A 21,980-nucleotide genomic window follows, 5' to 3' on the forward strand; every position below is an offset into this window, starting at 1 on the left:
GCAAACCACTTGTTGTCTTTTCCTCCTTTTGAAGTTACTCTGTTAAGCAGGTATCTGAGTTTCGGGAATAATTGTCTTGTTTTGTTTTTCTTCCACCCTTCTAGGTTTACTATAATACAGATGATGAGAGAGAAGGGTAAGGCATTTATTGTTTCACAAGCTTTGCAGTTAGCAGTTCAAACTCAGAAAGCAGGCACAAAACATGAAATCAGATTAAAATGATCCCTTTTCTCTCCCTTCCCTCATATTCTTCCATTACTAATGGTAGGGGAATGATATGTAGAACTGGTAGCAGGAGGTTTATTTTATGGTAACTTTATTTGCTTTCATGTGAACTGACTGCTTTTTGTATCTATTTTTTATTACCTCTCCAAGTAAAACAGTTTGAAGAGTTGTAAGATTCAATACAGGGACAAAATAATAGATTTAATAGTAAGGTGTCTTTTACATAAGCGCTCTCAAATAATTTCAAAATCAGGAATTGTTTAACAAATCACTGAAATTCACCCCATTCCTGGAAGCTGTTTAGCAGCACACATATCTTTATATGGCAAATACAGGAACTGCAGAAAGGATGCCCAAGTGCCAGAACAAAAAGGCAGAAGGAGAATGGGGGGAGGTTGGAAATGGAAGCACTCCTATTGCATTTGGAGGGACTGGGAGAATTGCAGAAAGTCACTAAAATAGATATGGATGTTGTGAAATGAGGGCTTAAATATGCATAGCTGAAGTTAAGCCCATATGAACTGTAAAGTGTGCAAGCCCCATACTTCTATAAGTTGTTTGAATCCCAAGTGAGCATCCTCAAATCTGAGAGTTAGGAGTAAGACAACTGCACTCACATGAGCCTGCAAAAAGTGGCCCGTGGCAGGGACGGCCCGGGCACTTGCAGCCGACATTGACTTGAAAACACAAGGCTCTTTTTGGTTTTTTAATGAAGTTAATGTTCTTCATAAAGCTCACAGTGGAATTTGAGGAAACAAAGGGGTTTATTGCACCAAGCACATTCGCTTCAGTTCTCTCCTTCAAGGAGACACAAATCCTGCCAGAGCTACTCTGAGGGACAGGGGTGGCCCTGGGTGCCTTCAGCCCTCGGCTTCCCCAGCGGAGCACGTCCCAGCTTTGAGCTGGATCTGGCCCAGCATGTTGTTCCTTTTGAACTCGCTGGCTTGTATGGTCTTGGGTTTTAGAAATATTGCTGGTGTTTCCTTAGGCTGTCTCCTTGACCCCAAAGAGGAGGTGAATCGATGTGTAAATGTGGGTTCAGCTTCTTAGCTGTTTCTTCCTCCCCACCCCCTTTCCCTCAATATTTAAACAGTTGAGGGCCTTTGGGGTTTTAGAATTTTCATGTCACCTCTCCCAGCCAGACAATCTGGGCAATTTGAGAGGCTTGGAGAGTTCAGATAAGCATCAAAAGCTAAATCCTTGCAGTTTCTGGTCTGGCGCTACTTGAGTAGCTATTGGGTTTTTTTTGCCAAAGTACAAAGTGTGCCATGACTACTGCTGTTGTCTCTTCTCCTGTGAGGAGCACAGTTTTACCGTGACATGGTCCCTGTTTTGTGTTTTCTAGTAGCAGTGTTCTGGTCAAGAGGATGTTCCGGCCTGTGGAGGAGGAGTTTGGTCCATCCCCTTTGAAACAAATGAAAGAAGAAGGCCTGAAAAGAGGTAACAGTCCATTTTTAACATTGAAAAATAATGTTGTGGGACTTATGGCTTCAAGTTGGGAAGGGCAGGTGTGATTTGGACCACGTCAGTGGTTTGATGCTAGTGCAAATGTGGGGTAGATAGGAGAAGATATCATTACACTTACCGGTATACAAGGAGACTTTTTAACAAATAATAATAATGATTTAAGAGCAGAAAAGAGAAAGGACCGTGCTATCTCAGGAAGAAATCAGGACACAAATATATGTCAAATATAAAAAACCAGAAAATTTCTTGATCCTTGGCCAAGCTACATAGTTTTAAATGCTCCAGTAGCAAGTCTGTGGTTTTCTATTTTTAACTTTTGCTCATCATCTCTGTTCTGGCCAGGATAACAAGCAAATAAGCAAGATGCACTGGGTCAAATATGGAGGCCTTAGACAGGGAAGCTCTTGCTGTCTGCAGACTTAGATTAGCCTGAATAAAATTTCAGGAATTTCTTACCCAGTTCGAAATACAGGGCATGGAGAGACATCTTTCAGCAGACTTAACTGAATTGTTTAATGTTTGTTTCTCTTAAGTGTTTTTACTCTCCCAAGTGAATATTATCACCGTTGCATTTCAGTCTGACCCGTGTTTTCCAGTCCACTACCTGAAGCTTAAATTGAGTAACGTTGGAGCAATGGCTTAGGTAGAACCATTAAACTTTGTGCTGAAGCTAAGGGTGAACAGATGGTGATTTTGTCTACAAAATCTGCTTTGTGTACAGTCACTTCCAGTGCAGTGCTATAGGTGATATCTTCCTACACTGCCACAGTTAGGCACTCTGGAGAATATTTGCCATTCCTTCAGTCTCATGACTTCTCTCATGTAAGTTTATTGGAGGCTCCTGGAGTTTTATTAACTGATTTGAAAATGTTTTGAGGTTCACCCATCAGAACAACAACATACAAAAGTGAACTTAGTTGTTCTTAGTTACACCATTTGTAAGACTCATTTGAGCTTTATGGAAACAACTTCCTATGAGCCTGCATTTGCAAAGTTTCTCTGTTGGTTAGGGTGGTGTGCTTGAACCAGGGGAAGCACACAAGATTACAGGATGGAGACTGATATCTTCCTGCAATAAATGTGAACATATTGTTCTTTTAATTAAATCTTCAGTTAATCCTGTGGGGTCAGCACTGTTCACAGCCTTGTATCTGGTTGACTCAAGGCCTTGACCAAATTCACATTATCAGGTCTCCATCAATTGAAGGGGACAGCCACAAGGGCTACATAAAGAACTGTCGTTTCCTGCAATTTCTCCTGGGTTTCCCAGCTGGAAGCCTGGATAGTTGCCTACAATGAGGTATTTGTTTGCTTTGATTATTCCTGCCTTTTGCTGTGGTAAATTGTTTTAATATCGTCCAGGGCTCGCAACCATTCCAAGGGATAGATTTGAAAGAAAAAGGTTTTTCAGCTGGTGGCAAAACTATGTTAAATAATTAAATCGAGGAGAGGCATGGAACCAGAGAAGCGAGGATGATCTCTTCACATCCCCTTCCTGTTCAGTGCTTCTGCAACTTGGCCTGTGCTGGGTGAACTTCCCACCATGGGGGTTGTGCTGGGGTTGTGCTGATGGACACAGCTCAGCTGAATCTGCCCATTTGACAATACTGTCTTTGCCATGGGAGTCACCAGATAGTAAAATGTTCTGCTGTTTTTCCTAGGCTTAACCATACTAGAAGCTTTTTTTGTCCCAGATTTATTTGGTACAGCAGAATCACTGACTCCTAAAGAGCGGGTGTAGATGGGGCACTGGTGTAATGTTTGAGAGAGAGCAGCTCTAGTATGTGAAAATATGCACTGAAAGCAACATAATCTCAAAGTGGCTCATTACCAGAGCAGAGCAAGTAGGTACCACCCAGTGAGGGGTCCAAGCCCAGGTGAAGAACAGAAGTGACACTGTGTGACCCCACCTCTGCCTCATGGACTTAATTGTAACACTGTCCAGTGGAAGCAGAAGAATTAAGGGACAGCCTTCAAGAGAACAGATCTGAAGGGGTTTGCAAACCATTGGTAAGACAAGATTCTTGTTCTCACACAGGTTGCTCTGTCTTTACTCTGTCTATTCTTTCATCTCCTTGACCTCTAAAGGAGGTACAAGTGCCCAACAGAGAAGTGTGAAGTATGTTAATCTGTACCAAGTGTGCAGTGCAGCTAGTTACTTGGGTAGATTTGTGGCCTTTTCTTGTTTTGAGTTCTCAAGTACTTTCCCTTTCAGATTTCATAGGGAGTTTTCCATAGATCTGACAGTTGTGTTACAGATCAGGGAGATTTGCAGTCCTGTATTTTTCGGCCCGAAGGAAGTCACATTTTTGTCTAGCTTTTGTCTCTCAGGAAAGTTGTGTTAAACTACTCTGAAATGTTTTGAATTCATAACAATCAGGGTTTTGTGAACCATCCCCGTGGAGAGCAGCATTCACTCTGTCACCTGGGAAAATTGTGCCTGGTCAATTTGTGGAAATTCCAAATGTGGAAAACGAAGCCAGGTCACAGCTACCAGCCCTAGTTTTCTTATCTAAAATGTGCCACATCTCCATCCAGAGACCACTCCACAAACACTGTAGTAGTTAATTAAAGAGTGTCAGTCGGGGCATCAGACCTGGCTAGTGGCCCAAGCAGGAGCAGGAGGACTGGCTGTGCCATCGAGTCTGTAGTTCCATTTTTGCCACATCTGTTGCTTGTCTAGTCTGCTGTGACAGATTTGCCAATGGAGACCTAAGCTGTTAACACTTTTAAAAGAGGTATCAAATGTTGTTCTCCTGCATTTCCATTTAAATCACCAGGTCGGTGGCCTGACTTCCAAAAATGTCCCAGGTACAACAAGCTCTCTTGTCTTCAGCAAGGGCTGGTTGCCACTCTGCAATTTTGTGAATCAGGACTATTTCTTAAATAACTAAAGATAAATTTGTCACCTGCATCTTTTGCTATTCTTTTTAACAAGTAAAGAGCATTGGGGATTACAACCAGTTTTGATGCTGGTAAGAAGAAGAACTGGGGCCAGGCACTGTAGAGGTCAGACAAATCTGGATGTATCTCACTTGCTGTCAAAAGTAGCTCAGCATGAAGGGTTGAGGGGCTGCATTGTACGCTCAAGTGGGGACCTAATCTCTCTGAAGAACAACTCAAAAAAGATTTGTTTTTTCACTTGTATCTGCTCTTCAGAAGAGTTCAGTGCACAGGAAAATTCGTTGAGACAGACCAGAGTACCAGAGCATAAGGGCAGGGATGAGAGAGGGGCATCACTGTCACCAGAAGTCATTCATGGAAGAGTGCCCTAGTGTGATTTTCACATCTGCCAGGGGAAAGAAAAAATCAACAACCCCCCATATGTTTACTAATCCTGACTCTCTGTGTGTATAGTAGTGCTTCAAGTTTCCCCTTATCCTTGTAATGGATCCTTCATTCAGCATGACATTGCCTGACGTGTCAAGCACAACAGAGAGATTTAAAGCTCAGCACTTGGATTGTATAATGTCCCAAACTTTAACCTTGGACTGAGTGATTTTTTTTTTCTCCTTTCAAATACGTTTGTAATAAATTAGGCTGGCAGAGGTCCAGATGTTTCAAAAGCCAGGAGTTACAGGACAGCACTCTAGTCACAAGAAAAGCATTACTGAATTAATAAAAGTGTTAGTACAGGTAAAATTAGCACTGTGAGTGAGTGCTTGCTCATGCAAGTAAACATATCAAACACAATAAAGTTTAAGTATTTTTGTGGATTTTTTTTGTCCTCTTATATTCTGACAGTTATTTAGATTGTGAGCCAAAGTTATCTCAGCTTCTAAGTCCTTTGAAAGGACACTCTCAGGCAGATCCCCAAGAATTACCAAAACGCAGAGGAAAAAGATGTGGCCCTGGGTGCCTGTGGTAGCAGTTTTGTGGCTCATACTTCTGAATTAAAGATGCAAAAACCACTATTGTCCTGTATGTTTGGTTTGTAGACCAAGACAGTGGACTGATCTGCTCGTATTTTGCAGTCATTTCAAAACCTGGGCAAAGAAGCTACAATTCTCTACAAACAGGCCTGAGCCCACACTGCTGCAGTCTTGACCTGAGAATTAGCTTCCAAACAACTGCTTCTGTATGGAAAATACCATCAGCTTTGTTGGCTCATCTGCAAGTCATCTATTGAGTTAGCTGGTGAAGATAGCTTTTAGATGATAAGGACTGGTAGTTTCCAAAGTGACATTTTTCTATATACCAGAAAAAAAAAAAATCAATGTAGTTTGTCACACAGACGTAAGATACCTGACAGTGCACGTGTATTTGTACCTAATGTGCAGCACTGCTGTTCTAAAAGGCAGTTTATTTAGGGAACAAAATAAATTGCAATATGCCTTTTTAAATTTGCTACTTTATCAGAGTCGTGTGAGATTATACCGAAAAAACTTTTCTAGTGTTCATGTTTATTTGCTGTGTAGCTGTTTGCTTTGCTTTTGCTCTGTAACAACAGGTTTCCTCCTTTTACCTGTACAAGTAAGAGCACAGAGAACAGGAGCGAAGGAGGGCCGAGCAGTGCCCCTGTGACTGGGCAGGATGTCTGAGGGAGGAAGAGGAGATTTCCAGCAGTGCAAATGGCATTTGGGTACCTGAGCAGGGGTGGGCACACAGGGAAACACCTGCCTGCCAGCTGTGCTGTTCAATGTCTCTTCTGTAAAGTCTCAAATGACTTTGGGCTCACTCTTTCCAGTGTTCATTTTCAGACTGGCCAGCCCCATTTGCAGTCATCTACATGGTAGTGTCAGAGAGAACTATTTATTTTCCTTTTCACTGATTTTGCTCTCAAAGGTTCAGCTAAAGGCAAAGCAGACCTGCCTTTTCTGAATGTCCTCTCCCAACCTTTTGGATGAAGCCTGAAGAGGTGCAAACCGAGATACAGGTTTAGGAAGACCTAGCTTGTGTGTTTTGTCCTATGACCCAGGGGCAGGACCACAGTGCTCTTTAGCTTTTCTTATTTCAGTAAATGGAGATTTAAATTCTTGAAGATACAGATTCCTCACATTAAATTCAATTTGCTGAATTATCTTTGTGTGTTTTCAAAGCAACTATGATATGCCTTCCATGGTTAGATCACTGATAAGATGAGAGTACATATTTTAAAGTGCAAAACATCTTCAGCACTTCATTTTATCTGTCATGGATTAATATTTGTTTTTCTACTCAGCGTGGGGTGTTTCATCTGTTCAATTGACTGAACCTGCTCCAAGTTTGATTTTTTATCTGTTTCAGTGCTTTTGTATGTAAGGAAGGAGACAGATGAGGTGTTTGATGCTTTGATGCTGAAATCACCCACAGTAAAGGGGCTAATGGAAGCGGTAAGTATCCGATGTCTTCACATTGTTTGTCTTTCTTGGCAAGAAAATCTTGAGGATTTAAATATATGATTGAGATAAAGCATTATATGAAGATGAAGTTATTCTCAAATACATTTAGAGCATTTCACAAAAGCGTTCTGGAGCACGCCTCTGAAATGCTGGCATGTTCTGAATTTGGTGCTGTCAGCAGGTTGCTGGGAGTGAATAGAGTCACAGAGCTGATTTATTGGAGACCTGAGCCTTAAGGAATGGCGGTAATTAACCAGTGCCAGGGAAGCAGGGAGGTGCAGGCTCCATTTTCTGAAATGCTTCTTACTGAACTGATGATTCAGAGCCTGTTGAATCTTCTCCTGTCATGCTCATCGGTGTGTTCACAACCATCTTTAAAGAGACCCAAGGATGCACTGTTTCCCTGGGAATTTATATGGCTTTTGTGCAACTGCTGTTCCAGCATTTGAGGCGGTTGCTGAGCTGATGAAGACGAGTCATTCATACCTCCTGTCTCAAATTCCCACTCTAGTCCTCACTCCCAGAGTGACCTATATACCAGCCTGCTTCTTTGACTTGGGTTTTTGTTTGCTACCTGTTACCTGTGATCATTAGTAGCAGTTTCCACTTTTAATGCTGTTTATGTGAGCTGATGGCTAGTAGATGTGTGAAATTTGGTGGGGGAAGAGTGAAGAAGTAACCATGTATCTGCTTATGTGGGGGGACTAAAGTGAGACTGACGTGTGGGATGCTGAGTTGATTTCTAGCTTTTGATATGTGTAGGAGAGAAGATGGGAATGGATGTAAGTGTCTCTAGAGGGCTCAGCTGACTGCCAAAAGTGTGTATTTTCATGCTCTCATAAAACTGTCACAGTGTCTTGTTGCATGTACTGGACACTTCAAATGCAGTTAAAGACTGAGTTATTTGGTCAGTATTCAGCCAGTAGCAGAAAGGAAAATAAAGATTTGTGGGTTAGTTAAGTTATTTAAAACACCTATTCAGATGAGGGTATCTCTGAGGAGAGTCAGATGCCTTATAAAAATGTCCTAACTGTGCTTTTGCCGATGCTGTTTGTTAGCTGTGGCTGCAGCTCAGTTCTTAGGCAGAACCTGCATGTATAATAGAAGCCAGGTTTTGCTTGAAGAGGCTGCAGCCTGATTCATGGTAGACTGTAATAAGATTTCATCTTGTCTTTGTATGGAAGTTAAAAGTATGTTATAATCCTTCTATAACCCTTCAAGCTAACAAGAATATTTTATCTCTAGCAGTCTGTGCCTCTCCATGCCTGTTCTCCAACCGCTGTGTAACATAAAAACAAAGCTGGTGCAGAAGCGGGAAAGGTTTCTGCATACCTCTGTCAGCACAGCTGCTGACTCAGTGGCATGTTTTTGGCACCAGAGAAATCTCATCTGTTGTAAAATGTCTCAGATCACTGGAAGGAACACATTCAGGAAGTTTTAATTCTCTCTCATAGGATATAATGGATAAATCAATTCCAAAGAGCTGTCAAATTGCATACTTCTAAGTATCCACTACAGTCTTTCAGCAAATCATGTGATTTTGCACATCTTAAATGCTCAATACTAAACTCAGTACTAAGGAGTTAGAAACTGAAGCTCTGAATATTATAGATCCGCAGATCTGAAAGACAGCACCAATGATCCTGAATCATACCCTCCTTCTCTGTTTATGGATTTCACTTTTTGCTTTGTTGTGTTTTGTTGTTAATCACTATTCCGGTCTGTATCTTTCTCCTAACTTTCCATGATTAATGATATTGTTTTCTCAGATACTATATTTATTTTATTATCTTATATTTATTTTATTATCTTGTGTACTCCCAAGCGAGCAATCAGATTCCTTCTCAGCTTTCTTTCTTCTGGCAAACATCTAGAGGACTCAGGTTTCTGAGATAACACTAGACCTCAAAAAGTGACACAAATGTTTGGTTTTTAAGATGCTTGCATCCTAGACTAGTCAGATTTGATCAATAGAAACCAGTGAAACAATTGCCCATCACAAAACATCACATGTGACTGACCAGCTCTAAATCCTGCTTTGAGACTGATCCAAAGTCAAGTTAACTCTGTGGATCTCAGTAGATACCTGTCTTGCATTGTGCAAAATCATGTATTTATTCAGTTTACTGAAGCAATCTATGTTGGGAAATTCAGGCATCTCCCAAAGTCTTTCTAAAATTAAAAGCTAACAGCTGAGTTCAGTAGAGAGCTTGCTTAGACCACACTTTATTAGATACCTGTCGATGTATGTGTCCTTCCAACCAACGTAGGGCAATAGACTGGACTATTCCATAGCAATAAGTTGGCAAAGATGTTTTCCTGGGGGCCCCAACTGCCCCAGATATTGCCCTTTTTGTCTTCCTGACTGCAGCAGAGAAAGCATTTTTGCTGGCTTGTGCAATCGGATGTATGGAACAGAGAAACTCGCCAGGGACTGCAGCCCAAAGGGACACCCAGCCTGTTATTTCAGTGCCACTCTGAAAGGTGTCCCACTCCTTCAGGGAGCCTGAGGGAAGGAGAGAATTCTCTGCTCAGAAGATTAAAAAATGGACAATGGAGATGTTAAAGGAAAATATTCCTCTGAATAAAGATATCTTTTTAAAATTTGCTGTAGTGTGCTTGTGGTCAGGTGGGAAATTCTGTTGTTACATATGGAAGTTGGTAGTAGTGGTGTTCCCCCTGAGCTGGCAGCAAACGTGTTTCAGAAGAGGGTGTTAAGTGAGATGCCCTAGCAGATGGGAACTCTCTGCTTTCTCAGATTCTGCAGCAGGACTTAGCACATTTGCACTGGAGACTTGTTTTCTGAGCCTTTGAGAGGGAGGCTCTCCCATGCCCCCACTTCGAGCTTTCCTTCTACAGCTTGCTGTTTGGTATAATTGGTTGAATCCCTAGGGGTTCCTGAGAAATGTGCTTGCTCAGTCAGCTGGAAGTCTTTCGCAAAGCTCGCTAATCCCTGAATGTTATATAAATCCTACACCTGTCATGGGCAATGTGACAGGCAAGGCTTTCTTGGCCCTACCCCTCATAGCTTATGTAGGAAGTGGTGTCCCAGAGTCCCAAGCCGCTTTGAGCCGCATTTGGAACGTGTGAGTGTTAGGTATCCCAAATATCCTAGGGAAGTTTCATGCTGGAATGCTGTATATTAGCTCCTATTAAACCTCCTTGGCACAGGAAAGTTTCTCCCTGCTTGTTTATTTGTATGGAGTCAGTGAAAAGTGCCTTCAAATACTGATCTTTAGAATATCACTAGGCTTCAGAGTTAACAACCCAGAGAGGAAGATCTATTGTTTCCTCATGTTCACACAGTTGTGATGTTTTCTGCAGTTTCAGGCTGCAGTTTTTCTCTGATGCCTGTAATGAAGAATTTTTTAAACAGTCTGATGAAATGGGCCATTTGACTATTGCTTTACAGGAAAGCTTAAATTTAGGGGTACAACAAAACCATAGATACAGAAGTTCAGCACTAAATTGCTTATCTGACATCATTCTATTCATGGTAAGCCAAGCTAGAGGGCAAGAAAGGATAAAAGGAGAAAATGAAGGTTTCTCTGAGAAAGTCAGACAGTCAGGATTTGTCCTCACAGTGTGGCACCCAGATATCCCAGAGGGGTGACCAGCCTCAGGTCAGGCAGCTGCCTCCAGGCAGCACAGGATGAGGGGAGACTTGGGAGAATGGTGGTAGACAGGTAGAGTGTGAGTGAGGGGCAAGATGCGGGTACCTGCACAAGTGCTTCTGGCAGGTGATTCCTCCTCATGGGGATCCTGCCCATGGATTTATCTGCATAGCCTGGCTCAGGCGTTCATGAAGGCTTGGTGGGGCAGCCCACCCTGTCTGTGATGGAGAGTAGCTGGAACAGGTTAGGATATCCCACACAGAGATATGGCAAACCCTGGATTTTAACTGCCCTTGTTCTACCCTGTTTGGAGCAAAGACTTGAACTTGCTCCAGATACGCTGAATATGTTATGGAACTTAGTTGTAGATGCATTTCCACCCTGTGCGTGGGGTATACATGGCTTTTCTGTAGGCTACACAGAGCCTTTGGCATAGGCTGCATATTGCTCAGAGTGAAGATCGGTTTTATAATCCAATAATTAGGATGATTGTGTGAGATACAAGACAAGTGTCTTCTTATAAATGTACAAATTGGACCGCACCAAGGAGAGTGTGAGTGTACAGCGTATGAGCTTGTGCAGCCTTCATGCTGAATTAGGCTTCTCCCAAGGCAGGTGAGAACATGGAACCAGGGCTACCGGTGGGATCTCCAGCACCATATCCAAACGGGCAGTGAAACATGCTGGTGTGAGTAAAATGGAGGTAGCAAATACAACCCACAATTTAATTTGTATTTTGTTCGGTGCTAGGTGCAAAACTTTGGGAGTGGAAGGGTCTCGTGTACCTTATCTGTTACTCCTTATTTACATCCTCCCCTTTCTGTTAACCACTGATGTATGCTGTCATCAGAGGAAACTGCAGTGTAAAAGAAGCTTTATTCTTTCCAATATCTTGGAGTTACATTATACTTTTAAAGTACAAAATTGTATCTTAGGTAAGGTGACAATTATACAAGTATAGGTGATATAGGCAAATTCATTCTCTCTCTTAGAGAAGTCTTGCTCTCTGGATGATCGGACCTGTGCTTGAGGTTCAAACTATGGCTGTTTGAATCTGTCCTTAGTGCTGAGTTTATCTGTTGCTTTCTTTCCGTTTTCTATTTAATGATAATTACTTTAATTTACTTCTCTAAAATATCACTTTTTCTCAACAGAAATCTGAATGCAAACACAAAGAAAGAATTTTACAGTGACTGATGTTTGGCAGTCTTTACATGGATATTTAGTTGTGCATTTCTGTTCTGTAGTGCGGAAGATAAAGAGTCAGCTATTTCACTGCAACTTCATTTCACCTGGGAAGAATGGGAAACTTACTTTGGTTGGCAGCAGAGTACCATAGAACATTAATCACTGGCGAAAAGTCATTTTTCCTTTTTTTTTTGGGGGGGGGGGGCACAATCCTCTTCTAAAATATGAGCTGTGAGACCTGTTCAGTTAAAGAAGAGCCATAATTTGGAAAGGAAACCCAGCTCAGATGGAGGGCTGAGGGACACCCTCTCCATGAACACATCACAGAGTGGCTGATACACTGCAAAGCAATGCCAAAGCATGCCTGTGAAAGTGCTTGCTTGTGTTGGTTATTTGTCAGCTAAGTAGTTCTTCCTTCAAAGGTTTTCCTATACTTTCTGCTTTGTTATTTGAGTAGCTGGTAAGAGGATGATTTTAGAAGTCCTTTACCTTGTTAACACACTGAGGCATCTCATCTTGTTATTTGTGCACTGAGATGATGTTTTGTGAACAAAGCAGTGTTCTTATTTTGCCACCTTAGTAACTAGACTGAGTCACCTTCCCAAAAACACAAAAGCTTCCTCATCTTGTGTGCAGCATGTTTGTAGCCCTCCCACAATAAAAGATACCTGAAGGAAAGAAGCCAGAGAGTCATGGTCAATGGGGCAGAGTCCAGTTGGAGGCCTGTATCTAGTGGAGTGCCTCAAGGGTCAGTACTGAGGCCGATATTATTCAATATATTCATAAGTGATTTTGATGAGAGAATAGAATGCACTATCAGCAAGTTTGCTGATGACACCAAGCTGGGAGGAGTGGCTGACACGCCAGAAGGCTGTGCTGCCATCCAGTGAGACCTGGACAGGCTGGAGAGTTGGGCGGGGAATAACCTGATGAAATTTAACAAGGGAAAGTGTAGAGTCTTGCATCTGGGCAAGAACAACCCCAGGTTCCAGTATAAGTTGGGGAATGACCTATTAGAGAGCAGCGTAGGGGAAAGGGACATGGGGACATGGATGACCATGAGCCAGCACTGGGCCCTTGTGGCCAGGAAGGCCAATGGCATCCTGGGGTGTATTAGAAGGGGGGTGGTTAGTAGGTTGAGAGGGGTTCTCCTTCCCCTCTACTCTGCCCTGGTGAGACCACATCTGGAATATTGTGTCCAGTTCTGGGTGCGTCACTTCAAGGACAGGGAACTGCTGGAGAGAGTCCAGCGCAGGGCAACAAAGATGATTAAGGGAGTGGAGCATCTGCCTTATGAGGGAGCTGGGTCTCTTTAGCTTGGAGGAGACTGAGGGGTGACCTCTTTAATGTTTACAAACATATAAAGGGTGAGTGTCAGGAGGATGGAGCCAGGCTCTTCTCGGTGACAGCCAACGGTAGGACAAGGGGTAATGGGTTCAAACTGGAACACAAGAGGTTCCATTTAAATTTGAGAAGAATCTTCTTCTCAGTGAGGGTGACAGAGCACTGGAACAGGCTGCCCAGGGGGTTGTGGAGTCTCCTACTCTGGAGACATTCAAAACCCAGCTGGACACATTCCTGTGTAACCTCACCTAGGCGTTCCTGCTCCAGCAGGGGGATTGGACTGGATGATCTTTTGAGGTCCCTTCCAATCCCAAACATTCTGTGAGATACTTTTCAGACAAAAGAAGTACCATGAAGTGTCCTGTTAGCTTAACAAACCTTGAAATGCCATTGAGAAATAGAAATGTGCACATCTGTTGATCCATGAATCCATCAGCTCCTGTTGTATTGCTACTCATCTGCCTTCTGCCTGGTGGAAGAAGCCTTTGCTTTCACGAGCCCAGAAAATCAGAATAATAAACTGCAGAAAGGTGACTTATCGGATTGAAATTCCCTGGTAAAATCTGAAGCTGGGAAGAGTGTTGGCTCCTTGAGCAGAGCAGTAGGAGATGCTGAGCCAGTTTTGATGATTCACACCCTGTGAAAACTATAGTCTCCAAGTTTCTGGATGGAAATGGTTCTGTTTTTTTTGATCAAGATCTTCAAGATTATTCCTCCTCAAGTTGTTCTTAAATGAAGCTATGGTGTGGTTGCAAGTGATTTTTCTGTATGACTATCCTGTTAAAGTTTGCAGAGATGATAGCATTTTAATGCCTTATGTAAAATGAGGAGTGATAATTTCATATATCTCATTAGTCTTTAATGTTATTTCTTTTGTTTTCATGATTTCAGATCTCTGAGAAGTATGGGCTGCCAGTTGAAAAGATTGCAAAGCTTTATAAGAAGAGCAAAAAGGGGTAAGTAAGCTAACTAAATGGGGGCTATTGCAGCATCCTTTAGAAGTACTCAGAGATCCGAACTGTGCTTGGGGCCTCATGGTGCAGGGCAGTATAAACACTTCTAGGAGATGTGCACATACACTTGAAATCTTAATGTCTATAGAGACAGCAGGGGGTGGCAGGGAAGGAAACATGAATCTCCAGTCTGTGTCTGCCCGGCATTCACAGGCTTACTGTGAAGAAACAGAGTTAGTGTTTGTAGAATGTGTTTGGATAAAGTCTGTCCGGTAGACTATGTGCTTATAACATTGTGGAGCACTAGCGTGGGAGAGGTGCAGCCTTTGCTGTGGACGTGGTGTGGAGTTTCCTAGCAGCATTAAAACGAAGTAGGCCACTGTCTGAATCTGAAAAGCAGGCAGGCAATGTGTGCTGCAGGGCTTTCAGCTGAGTAAATTTAGACATGAGCATCACAGCTGTGGTTTTAGAATAGCTAGGCTGCTACTTCTTCCCATAAATCTAAATCTTTCCACTTTAACTTTTTAAACTTCTAAATGACCACAATACTGTGGTGATATAATTTTAAATAATTTTTTTTTTTCCAGCTGTAACTCTAGTTTAGGGCATTGTTTTGTCTGGGGATTTCTTTAGCTTTTGAGAAGACAGGTGAAACTTCTCATGTTTTGCCTCTTCCTAACACTGTTTCCAACACTGTTTGTTGTAAGAAACACTTTACCGTAAAGAGTGAGGAAAACATTCATATACACTTCTAATAGATGTTGTCGAGATTCTCACATCGAAGCTGAGTTCTAGTGCTGTGAGCTGCGTGCAAAGCACAAATTACTCTGCCCCCCCTCTTAGCAACTCGCACCACAGCGGTGTAGCAGCTCAGGCAGCATGGCTGAGGAGCAGCATGGAGGTGAACCTGGGGGAGCCAACACCAGGGAAACACCAGCCAGCTGGGTCTGCCAGGGATCTGGGGTGCAGGTCGCCTTGGAGCCAGCTTAAGTGGCTTAACATGCCAGCACTGGAATGTTTCTTTGCTGCTTTGGCAAGGAGCAGCCTGTAATCTAAAGTCTAGAAGGGGGATCTTGATGATGATTCCCACTGTTGTCCCTGTACTGTCCTGTGCTGGAGTCTGGTTTTGCATTGTAGTGAAGTGTGCACATGCAGTGGAGTGCGTGGCTTTCCCTTTCGGCGTCCTAGTACGTAAAAATATTGATTTTTGCCTTTGTCACCAGTATCTTGGTAAACATGGATGACAACATTATTGAACACTACTCCAATGAGGACACATTCATCCTGCACATGGAAAGCATGGTTGAAGGCTTCAAGATCACACTGACAGAGATCTAGCCTCAGGCAGAGCCTTTTCATAAGGAACCACAGCATTTCATCCTTCTTGGAAAGCAGAAGATGCCCTGGGAACTTGACAGACATTGATCAGAGAACCTGTTACAAGACTGCTTTGAAAATACTGTCCATTCTGCACAGGTGCACCAACCGCATATAGACTTGGGTTTCTCAAGCACAAGGCCGCTCATGTTAACCTGGTCCCTTATTTATTGTTCCCCACTCTCTAGTGTACAAGCAGTTACCAGCCCCCGGATTTGTAACCAGATTGACCCACTGCAGAATGTGAAATGCAACATTTTAATCCATACTTTAGTGTGGATAAACTCTTTCTAAAACATGTTAAGGAACCATGCTGGTCTAGTTTCAGAAATCTGGTGTAGATCACTTTACCAGTAGTTCTTTCCATCATTGCTAAAATCCTGGTGCAGTGCTGAAGGTGGGGAAAGTGGCTGACAGAGTTCATTTGCCCAGACTGATCCGTATCTCTCTCTCTAGTGTATAGTCTTGCCAAATACCTCCGGTAGTTCTCAGCATGTAGCAATGAGGACGTGTAAGTAAGGCATTCAGCTACAAATGTCACTTGTAAGTAAATGGTAAAGAAACCATTTTAACCTTGTATATAATGTTTATAATATGCAATAATATATTTACTCTATGTGGGCATGTTTACTGCCACGATGTTTTTGTATGTATGGGGTTTATGGTTTAACAGAATCTTTCCTAGCGGATTAGGTTGCTTCAGTCTGTTAAGGAGTGTGTACTGAGGAGCTGATAATTGCATCTGCAATCATATGCTCCACCTTTGCCCACACAGTTTTATACTGATATATTGGAGCAAACTGTGCTACAGTGTCTGGAGTGCTGTGGCACAATGGAATGCACCCTAGGTCCCAGCTGTAGATACCTGAGTATCTACATCCAGCTGTCGCCAAATCCAAAAGGCACCATGTGTCTGCCGCCTGGTGTGCCTAGGAGTACCGAAGGGACTTCTGCCTGTTGTGTTGACGAAGCAAAGGTTCTCCAAGTGGGCTTTTCTCAAAACAGTGGAGGGAAAAGTGCTTTCCACAGCAGCCTGCTCATTAAAAGTGTTCCTCTGGACTGTAAGAAACAGGACTTCAAACTCTTCTTCTTAAGGGTACTTGCTCTTGTATCTCCATTGAATGATTCTGGTTTGATTCCTAGAGTAGTTAGGTCGGGTATAAACCTGGTCTTGATGTAAATATTTTATTGAAACTGGAACAATTTTACTGGTGGAGACTGAGTATCCCACCACTGAGGTGTGGAGATGGGTCTCTTACAAGGGCTGGATCTGAACCCAAGTTGAACTACAAGGTTATCCCATCAAATACCACCTGTCTCATGAATTCTGTGACGAGAGAAAGTTGCACGCTAAAATTGTACCAACAGAGGGCTTCAAGGCCTCAATCTCCCTAGCACATCCAGACCCAGCACCTCTCTCTCTCCTTTCCAGCTCCTCTGGCTTCCGTAGAGAGCTCCTCACTCAGCATGCAATCCTGTGAGTTTCAGCTGCAGGCGTTTTACTCTCCATGCGCTGTGTGTGGAACCCATATGACAGAGAGAAACGTGGGTCCTTTTCTGTATGTAGCCTTTAGAGTTTCTTTATTTTTTTTTCCTTCTAAAATATTTTTTTATTTAGTCACAGAATCTTTTTATTAGTTGGTTAATGGCATAAAGAAACACTGCCTAGTTTAGCAGGGCTCATTCTGTAGCGTTTTGAGCTGTGTGGAGCCGTTTACATTCAAGCAACGTAACTGGGATAGCTGACCAGGCTGATGTGGTCGTGTTTATGCAGGAATTGTCCTGCAAGCTCTTGCACACTTAACTTAATTAGCAATAGTGTCCCATTAAAATCTGTACTCCAAATAGATATGTTAGGTACCTGTCAAAGTTTCTGTGGTACCAGAACCTATAAAAAGGTTCAGGCTGTCAGTGTGAGGGCTAACGTTCCCAGAATCCACATAAAGATGCAAAGCATCTGTTCTGTCTTCCTCCCTGCATTATCTTTTTCTAAATATGCACTCCAGCAAAGATGCTCGTGCTACCCTGCTCAGGAGCAGACATCCTGGGAATACAGGGCATTTATGGTGATTCAGTTTGTTTCTACTTGGCTCAGACTCAGATAAAAAGTCTGTGCTGACTTAGCCCAGACACTTTTTTTTCTAAAGGAAAAAAAGAGGGCAGTTTTGGCAGGTGGCATTAGGAGCTGGGACCAGCACACAGGACTGATGGAGCAGTGGTGCAAGTTCTTGTTTTTTGGTGGTGTTTGGGATCCTGAGGATATTTGCTGGGATCTCTCAGTTGGTCATGATGTCTGAGCAGAAGCTGCAGGTGAAGCACAGGAGTAAACGTTGGCAGGAGTTGAGCCCTGGTTCTGCCCCAACAAACCTGCCATCCCAGCTGGCCCGGGTTGGGATGTGCCGCGTTAAGAGAGGACAGGGAGAATGTGGGGGTCACAGAGAAGGTCAGAGCTGTCCTGGCAGCACCAGCACTCAGGTTAATAGGACATTCTTGTCTTACATGTGGGTGGAGACGAGCTGGGATCGCTGGGTGCTGCAGCATCCTGTGCCGAGGAGCAGTGTAGGAGCAGCAAGAAGTGCAATGCTCTGGGAAATACTGGGGCATCAGGAGCCATCTCCCATTTTAGGAGCTTTCGGTCAGTCGCTGTCCAGGGAAGGAAAGTTGCTTCCAAGATTAACTGAAAGCTTTTCTAAATACATGTTAAAGTGTGTGAACTCCTGATACAAGAGAGCTGATACTCCTGCTTTTAGTTTCTTCTTACATTCTCAAAGAAGGCAGCAGAGTTGAGGAAGATGAGTAGGATTTACTCTGATGGTAAGATTATTTTAGAACAACAGCTAGAGCTAGTTAAGGATGATCTCCCTTAGCTTTCTTTGCCAGGGTCTGAGGGTTTTGTTTCTCTGCTCCAGATGCAGATGCATCACAAGCACCTGAGACATTACAAAGAGCACATCACCCTGCACCCCTTCAGTTGTAGTTACAGCGTCAGCTGCTGGAGGAGCACTGAACCTTGGGTGCTGGTCCTCGCAAGCTGCAAGTGCCCAGGGTTCACCTTGTTGGTCAAAAACAGGCTATCAAAGTGATGGGGAAGGACCAGTATGAGTAATGCAAACTTCTGAAGCAGTGACCTTTCTCATGCCATGCTTGATTCAAAGGTCTTGGGGAGTACAAAGTGCTTGCATGTATATTGTTTAAAATGTACATGTTGCTTTTGTTTAATGAAAAATATTGATTAATTCTGGATCTTCCAAATATTATGAGTTAAATGTAAGAAAGATTTGTCTGCGGTTCAGCAGGGGACAGAAATATCTGTTTTCCCTCCTTTTTTCTCTTTGTGGCACTGCTGTGGCTGTTAATTTAAAGGAACAAAACTCTCATTTCCTTTCCATCTTCAAGATAGCAAGAATCTTAACTAGTGCAGCCTGAAGGGTGACATGCTGCTTAACTCATTTTCCCTATGAAGAATTAGAGTGGTGCTGTGTCAGTAGATATTGTGTTTTGAAGAACTCTGATAGACATGTGCAAAAGGAGAATACTCTTCTAAGCTCTAATTTTGGTTCCCGCTACAGATTCGGCACTGTCCGTCCATTTGATGTTTTATTATGAACCCCCCGAATCTCAAAGTTTAGTTTCTTTCTGCACAGTTAGGTGCTGATATCACCAAAATAAAGTACATCCTTGCAGTGAAGCTTTGTTGATGTACAGGGACATCCCCATCAAGACATTTTGGAGGATTTTTACCACTGGAAGTAAACTACAAAGAAAATAACTTTTCTCGGTGTCCTTTCTCACGAAGTTTTTTGTCAGTGGAATTCAGAGATCAAATGTCTCTCTTGTACATTTTCCTCTTTCAGTCCATGGATTGTTATATTGTTGTAAATTAATTCAAACAATTAGTAAAAACGAAACTCTCCAGCCATCAGAAATGCTGTATATTGATTGATATGGAACTGGAAAGGAGTATCTTACGACTTTTAAAATGTAAAGCTTATGAAATGTTTATATGCTCTTCCATTTTCTATGAATTGAGACAAGATACAAACAAGAGTGTTTGTGCCAAAATTAGTGACAAGCCCTCTTTCTGGCAAACAAGGAAACTTTGTGTATAGTATGCTTTTATATTAAGAAAATAGCTCATGTAACTTAATAGTGTTGCAACTGGGAGAGGGGTTTGATAAACTGTAAATACAGTTATTTTATTTTTTGTACATTTTTAAGAAGGAAAAAATAAATATTCCTATGTATGAGATAATATTTCTGTTGCTGCGATGTGTATTACTACAAACTGGGGATTGAGTTCCTATTCTGAGCCCAGAAAACTTTCTGAAAAGAAGAAAATAGCAGAGCGCATAGCAGAAATGGCAGAAAATAGGAGAAACTGAAAAAAGAAACAAAACCCAGAATCACCCCACAAACCAAACAAATCACAACATGGGTTTGCTGGCTGGCCTGGAAAGCAGTGGATATTGTCTGCATGGACTTCAGTAAGGCCTGTGACACTGTGTCCCATGAGATCCTCCCATAGAAGCTGATGAAGTCCAGGCTGGGTGAGTAGACAGGGAAGTGGATCTAAAACTGCCTGAATGGCTGGGCCCAGAGCGTGGTGGTCAGTGGCACCAAGTCCAGTTGGAGGCCAATGACTAGTGGTTCCCCCAGGGGTCAGTACCAGGTCCAGCCCCGTTCAACATCTTCATTAATGATCTGGATGATGGGGCAGTGTGCACCCTTGGCAAGTTTGCTGATGATACCAAGCTGGGAGGAGTGGCTGATATACCAGAAGGTTGTGCTGCCATCCAGAGGGACCTCAGCAGGTGGGAGAAATGGGAGTTAAAGCATTTGCCTCAGCAAAGGGAGGCTGCCCAAGCAGTGGTGAGGCAGACTTGCCTTACCATGGGGTGGAGAAGTCAGAGAAGTGCTGCTGCCAAGGGCAAGTTCTGAGTGGGACAAACTGCCATGTGAGAGCCAGGCCCTGAGATCTCCCCTCCTGTGTCAGTGTCAAGGTTTAAAGCAAGGTGACAATAAAACCAGGACAGTCAGGCAAAGACCACACCTGGGCATTCGGGAAAGAAGGTAAGTCACCTGAAATGTCTTGGCCAGTGGAGTGTCCAGCTCTAAGAGCCCAGCTGCCTCCAGCCCTTCCCCACCCCCATCCAAGCAAAACTCATCCAGTTGTGTTCAGCTCTAAGAGCCTTTTCACAGCCACCAAAGGTTTTTTAAAAAAGGCTTTCCCTATGTGCTTTTAATTTTCTAATAATTTTGAAAACTATTTGTCACTGTTTGTGACACAGCAGGAGAACTAGAAACTAAGTTCTCCATACCTTGGTGAGTACGACTGACTAACCTGCTCATTGCAGGGGGTTTGGATTAGATGACCTTTAAAGGTCCTTTCCAATCCAAACTATTCTATGATTTTATAACCAACACCAGAAGGGATCTTCCCAGGTGCAGTGGAAACCACAGACACCCGCTTGTCTCCCACCACACACTCTTTGTCCTGACGACGGTGTCCAGCAAAGCCCATGCTCCCTCACCAGCCTCTCTGCAGCTGGCACCTGAGCTGCAGCAGAAGCCAAAAGCCATATGCATATAATGCCATGTGTATGTATACATATATATGATGACAGCTGTGGGACTGGCTGTAGTTTACTGGTGCTGGTAGCTCCCACGGATGAGGTTGCAGCTCCAGGTGCTGTCTTTGCCACTGTGGCTCCTCAGTCCAGCAGGTTTTGGGGGTTTTCTCAGGGGCTTTTCAGGGTGAGCCAGGACCAGCTCCTGTGGGGATTGCTCCTGTGCAGTGCCTGCGGTACACGTCTAATCATGTTTTATAGGAAGTCATTTTACTGCGTGGCTGTTAAATCATGAGTGCTTAGGCGGCTGGGTGGTTGGTAATGCTCTGTCGGCCGGGCTGTGGATGAGTGAGGAGAAGCGCGCCAGCTGACGGGACCCACAGCACCCACAGCATGCTTGAAGGCTGCGCTGTTTCTGGGATGGCTCAACAGGGTTTAGTGGGGTGACCGACAAGGTATTTAAGAAAAACCGACCCCTCATGGAGGTGAGTGAAACACCCCTCCTCTCTAGGTCTTGACTGGGGGGGCTCAACAAGGCAGAAAAGCCAAGTTTTTTGGCACCTTTCCAAGGTCTCAGCTTGGTTTGTACTGCTGAAAACAGTGATTGACTCCAGAGTGTGCTCTTTCCCAGACAGGGCCAGACCAGGGCCCACAAGCTGGTGGGCTGCAGGGCCTTGGGTTCCTTCCCACCCGAGGCGGTGGGGGGGACAGTCCTGGGCTGCTGGGGTTCAGTGTGTATGAGAGCCCGGCGGTGCCCATGACCTAAGCCAGGCTCTGTGCTGGGAACCTGCCTGCGTCCCTGTCCTGGGACAGAAGCCTTGGGCTTTGCACAGCGAGATGCACGGGCCAACAAAGGCGGTGAGTGGCAGGTTTTAGCATGTCAGTGCACATAAGCACCTCCTTACACCTCTGCCTTTTTATGCC

The 21,980-nt window shown here is 43.5% G+C and overlaps 1 protein-coding gene across 10 annotated transcripts in view; it reads left to right on the plus strand.

Moving 5' to 3' along the window:
* Positions 1-19,743, plus strand: part of GRHL2 (grainyhead like transcription factor 2) — a 71,011-nt gene extending 51,268 nt beyond the window's left edge. For 9 of the 10 annotated variants that reach the window (XM_065054135.1, XM_065054131.1, XM_065054133.1 and 6 more), the window contains 5 exons: positions 105-136; positions 1,571-1,665; positions 6,919-7,004; positions 14,051-14,115; positions 15,336-19,743. In XM_065054135.1, coding sequence (XP_064910207.1) covers positions 105-136; positions 1,571-1,665; positions 6,919-7,004; positions 14,051-14,115; positions 15,336-15,450 — 393 coding nt within the window. In that variant the 3' untranslated portion in view covers positions 15,451-19,743. The remainder of the gene's footprint in view (positions 1-104; positions 137-1,570; positions 1,666-6,918; positions 7,005-14,050; positions 14,116-15,335) is intronic. The other variant, XM_021280519.2, reaches the window with a different exon arrangement.
* The last annotated feature ends 2,237 nt before the right edge of the window (positions 19,744-21,980 follow it).

This window comes from Columba livia, chromosome 2 (genome assembly GCF_036013475.1).
Source record: "Columba livia isolate bColLiv1 breed racing homer chromosome 2, bColLiv1.pat.W.v2, whole genome shotgun sequence".
In the NCBI taxonomy this organism is placed as follows: Eukaryota; Metazoa; Chordata; class Aves; order Columbiformes; family Columbidae; genus Columba; species Columba livia.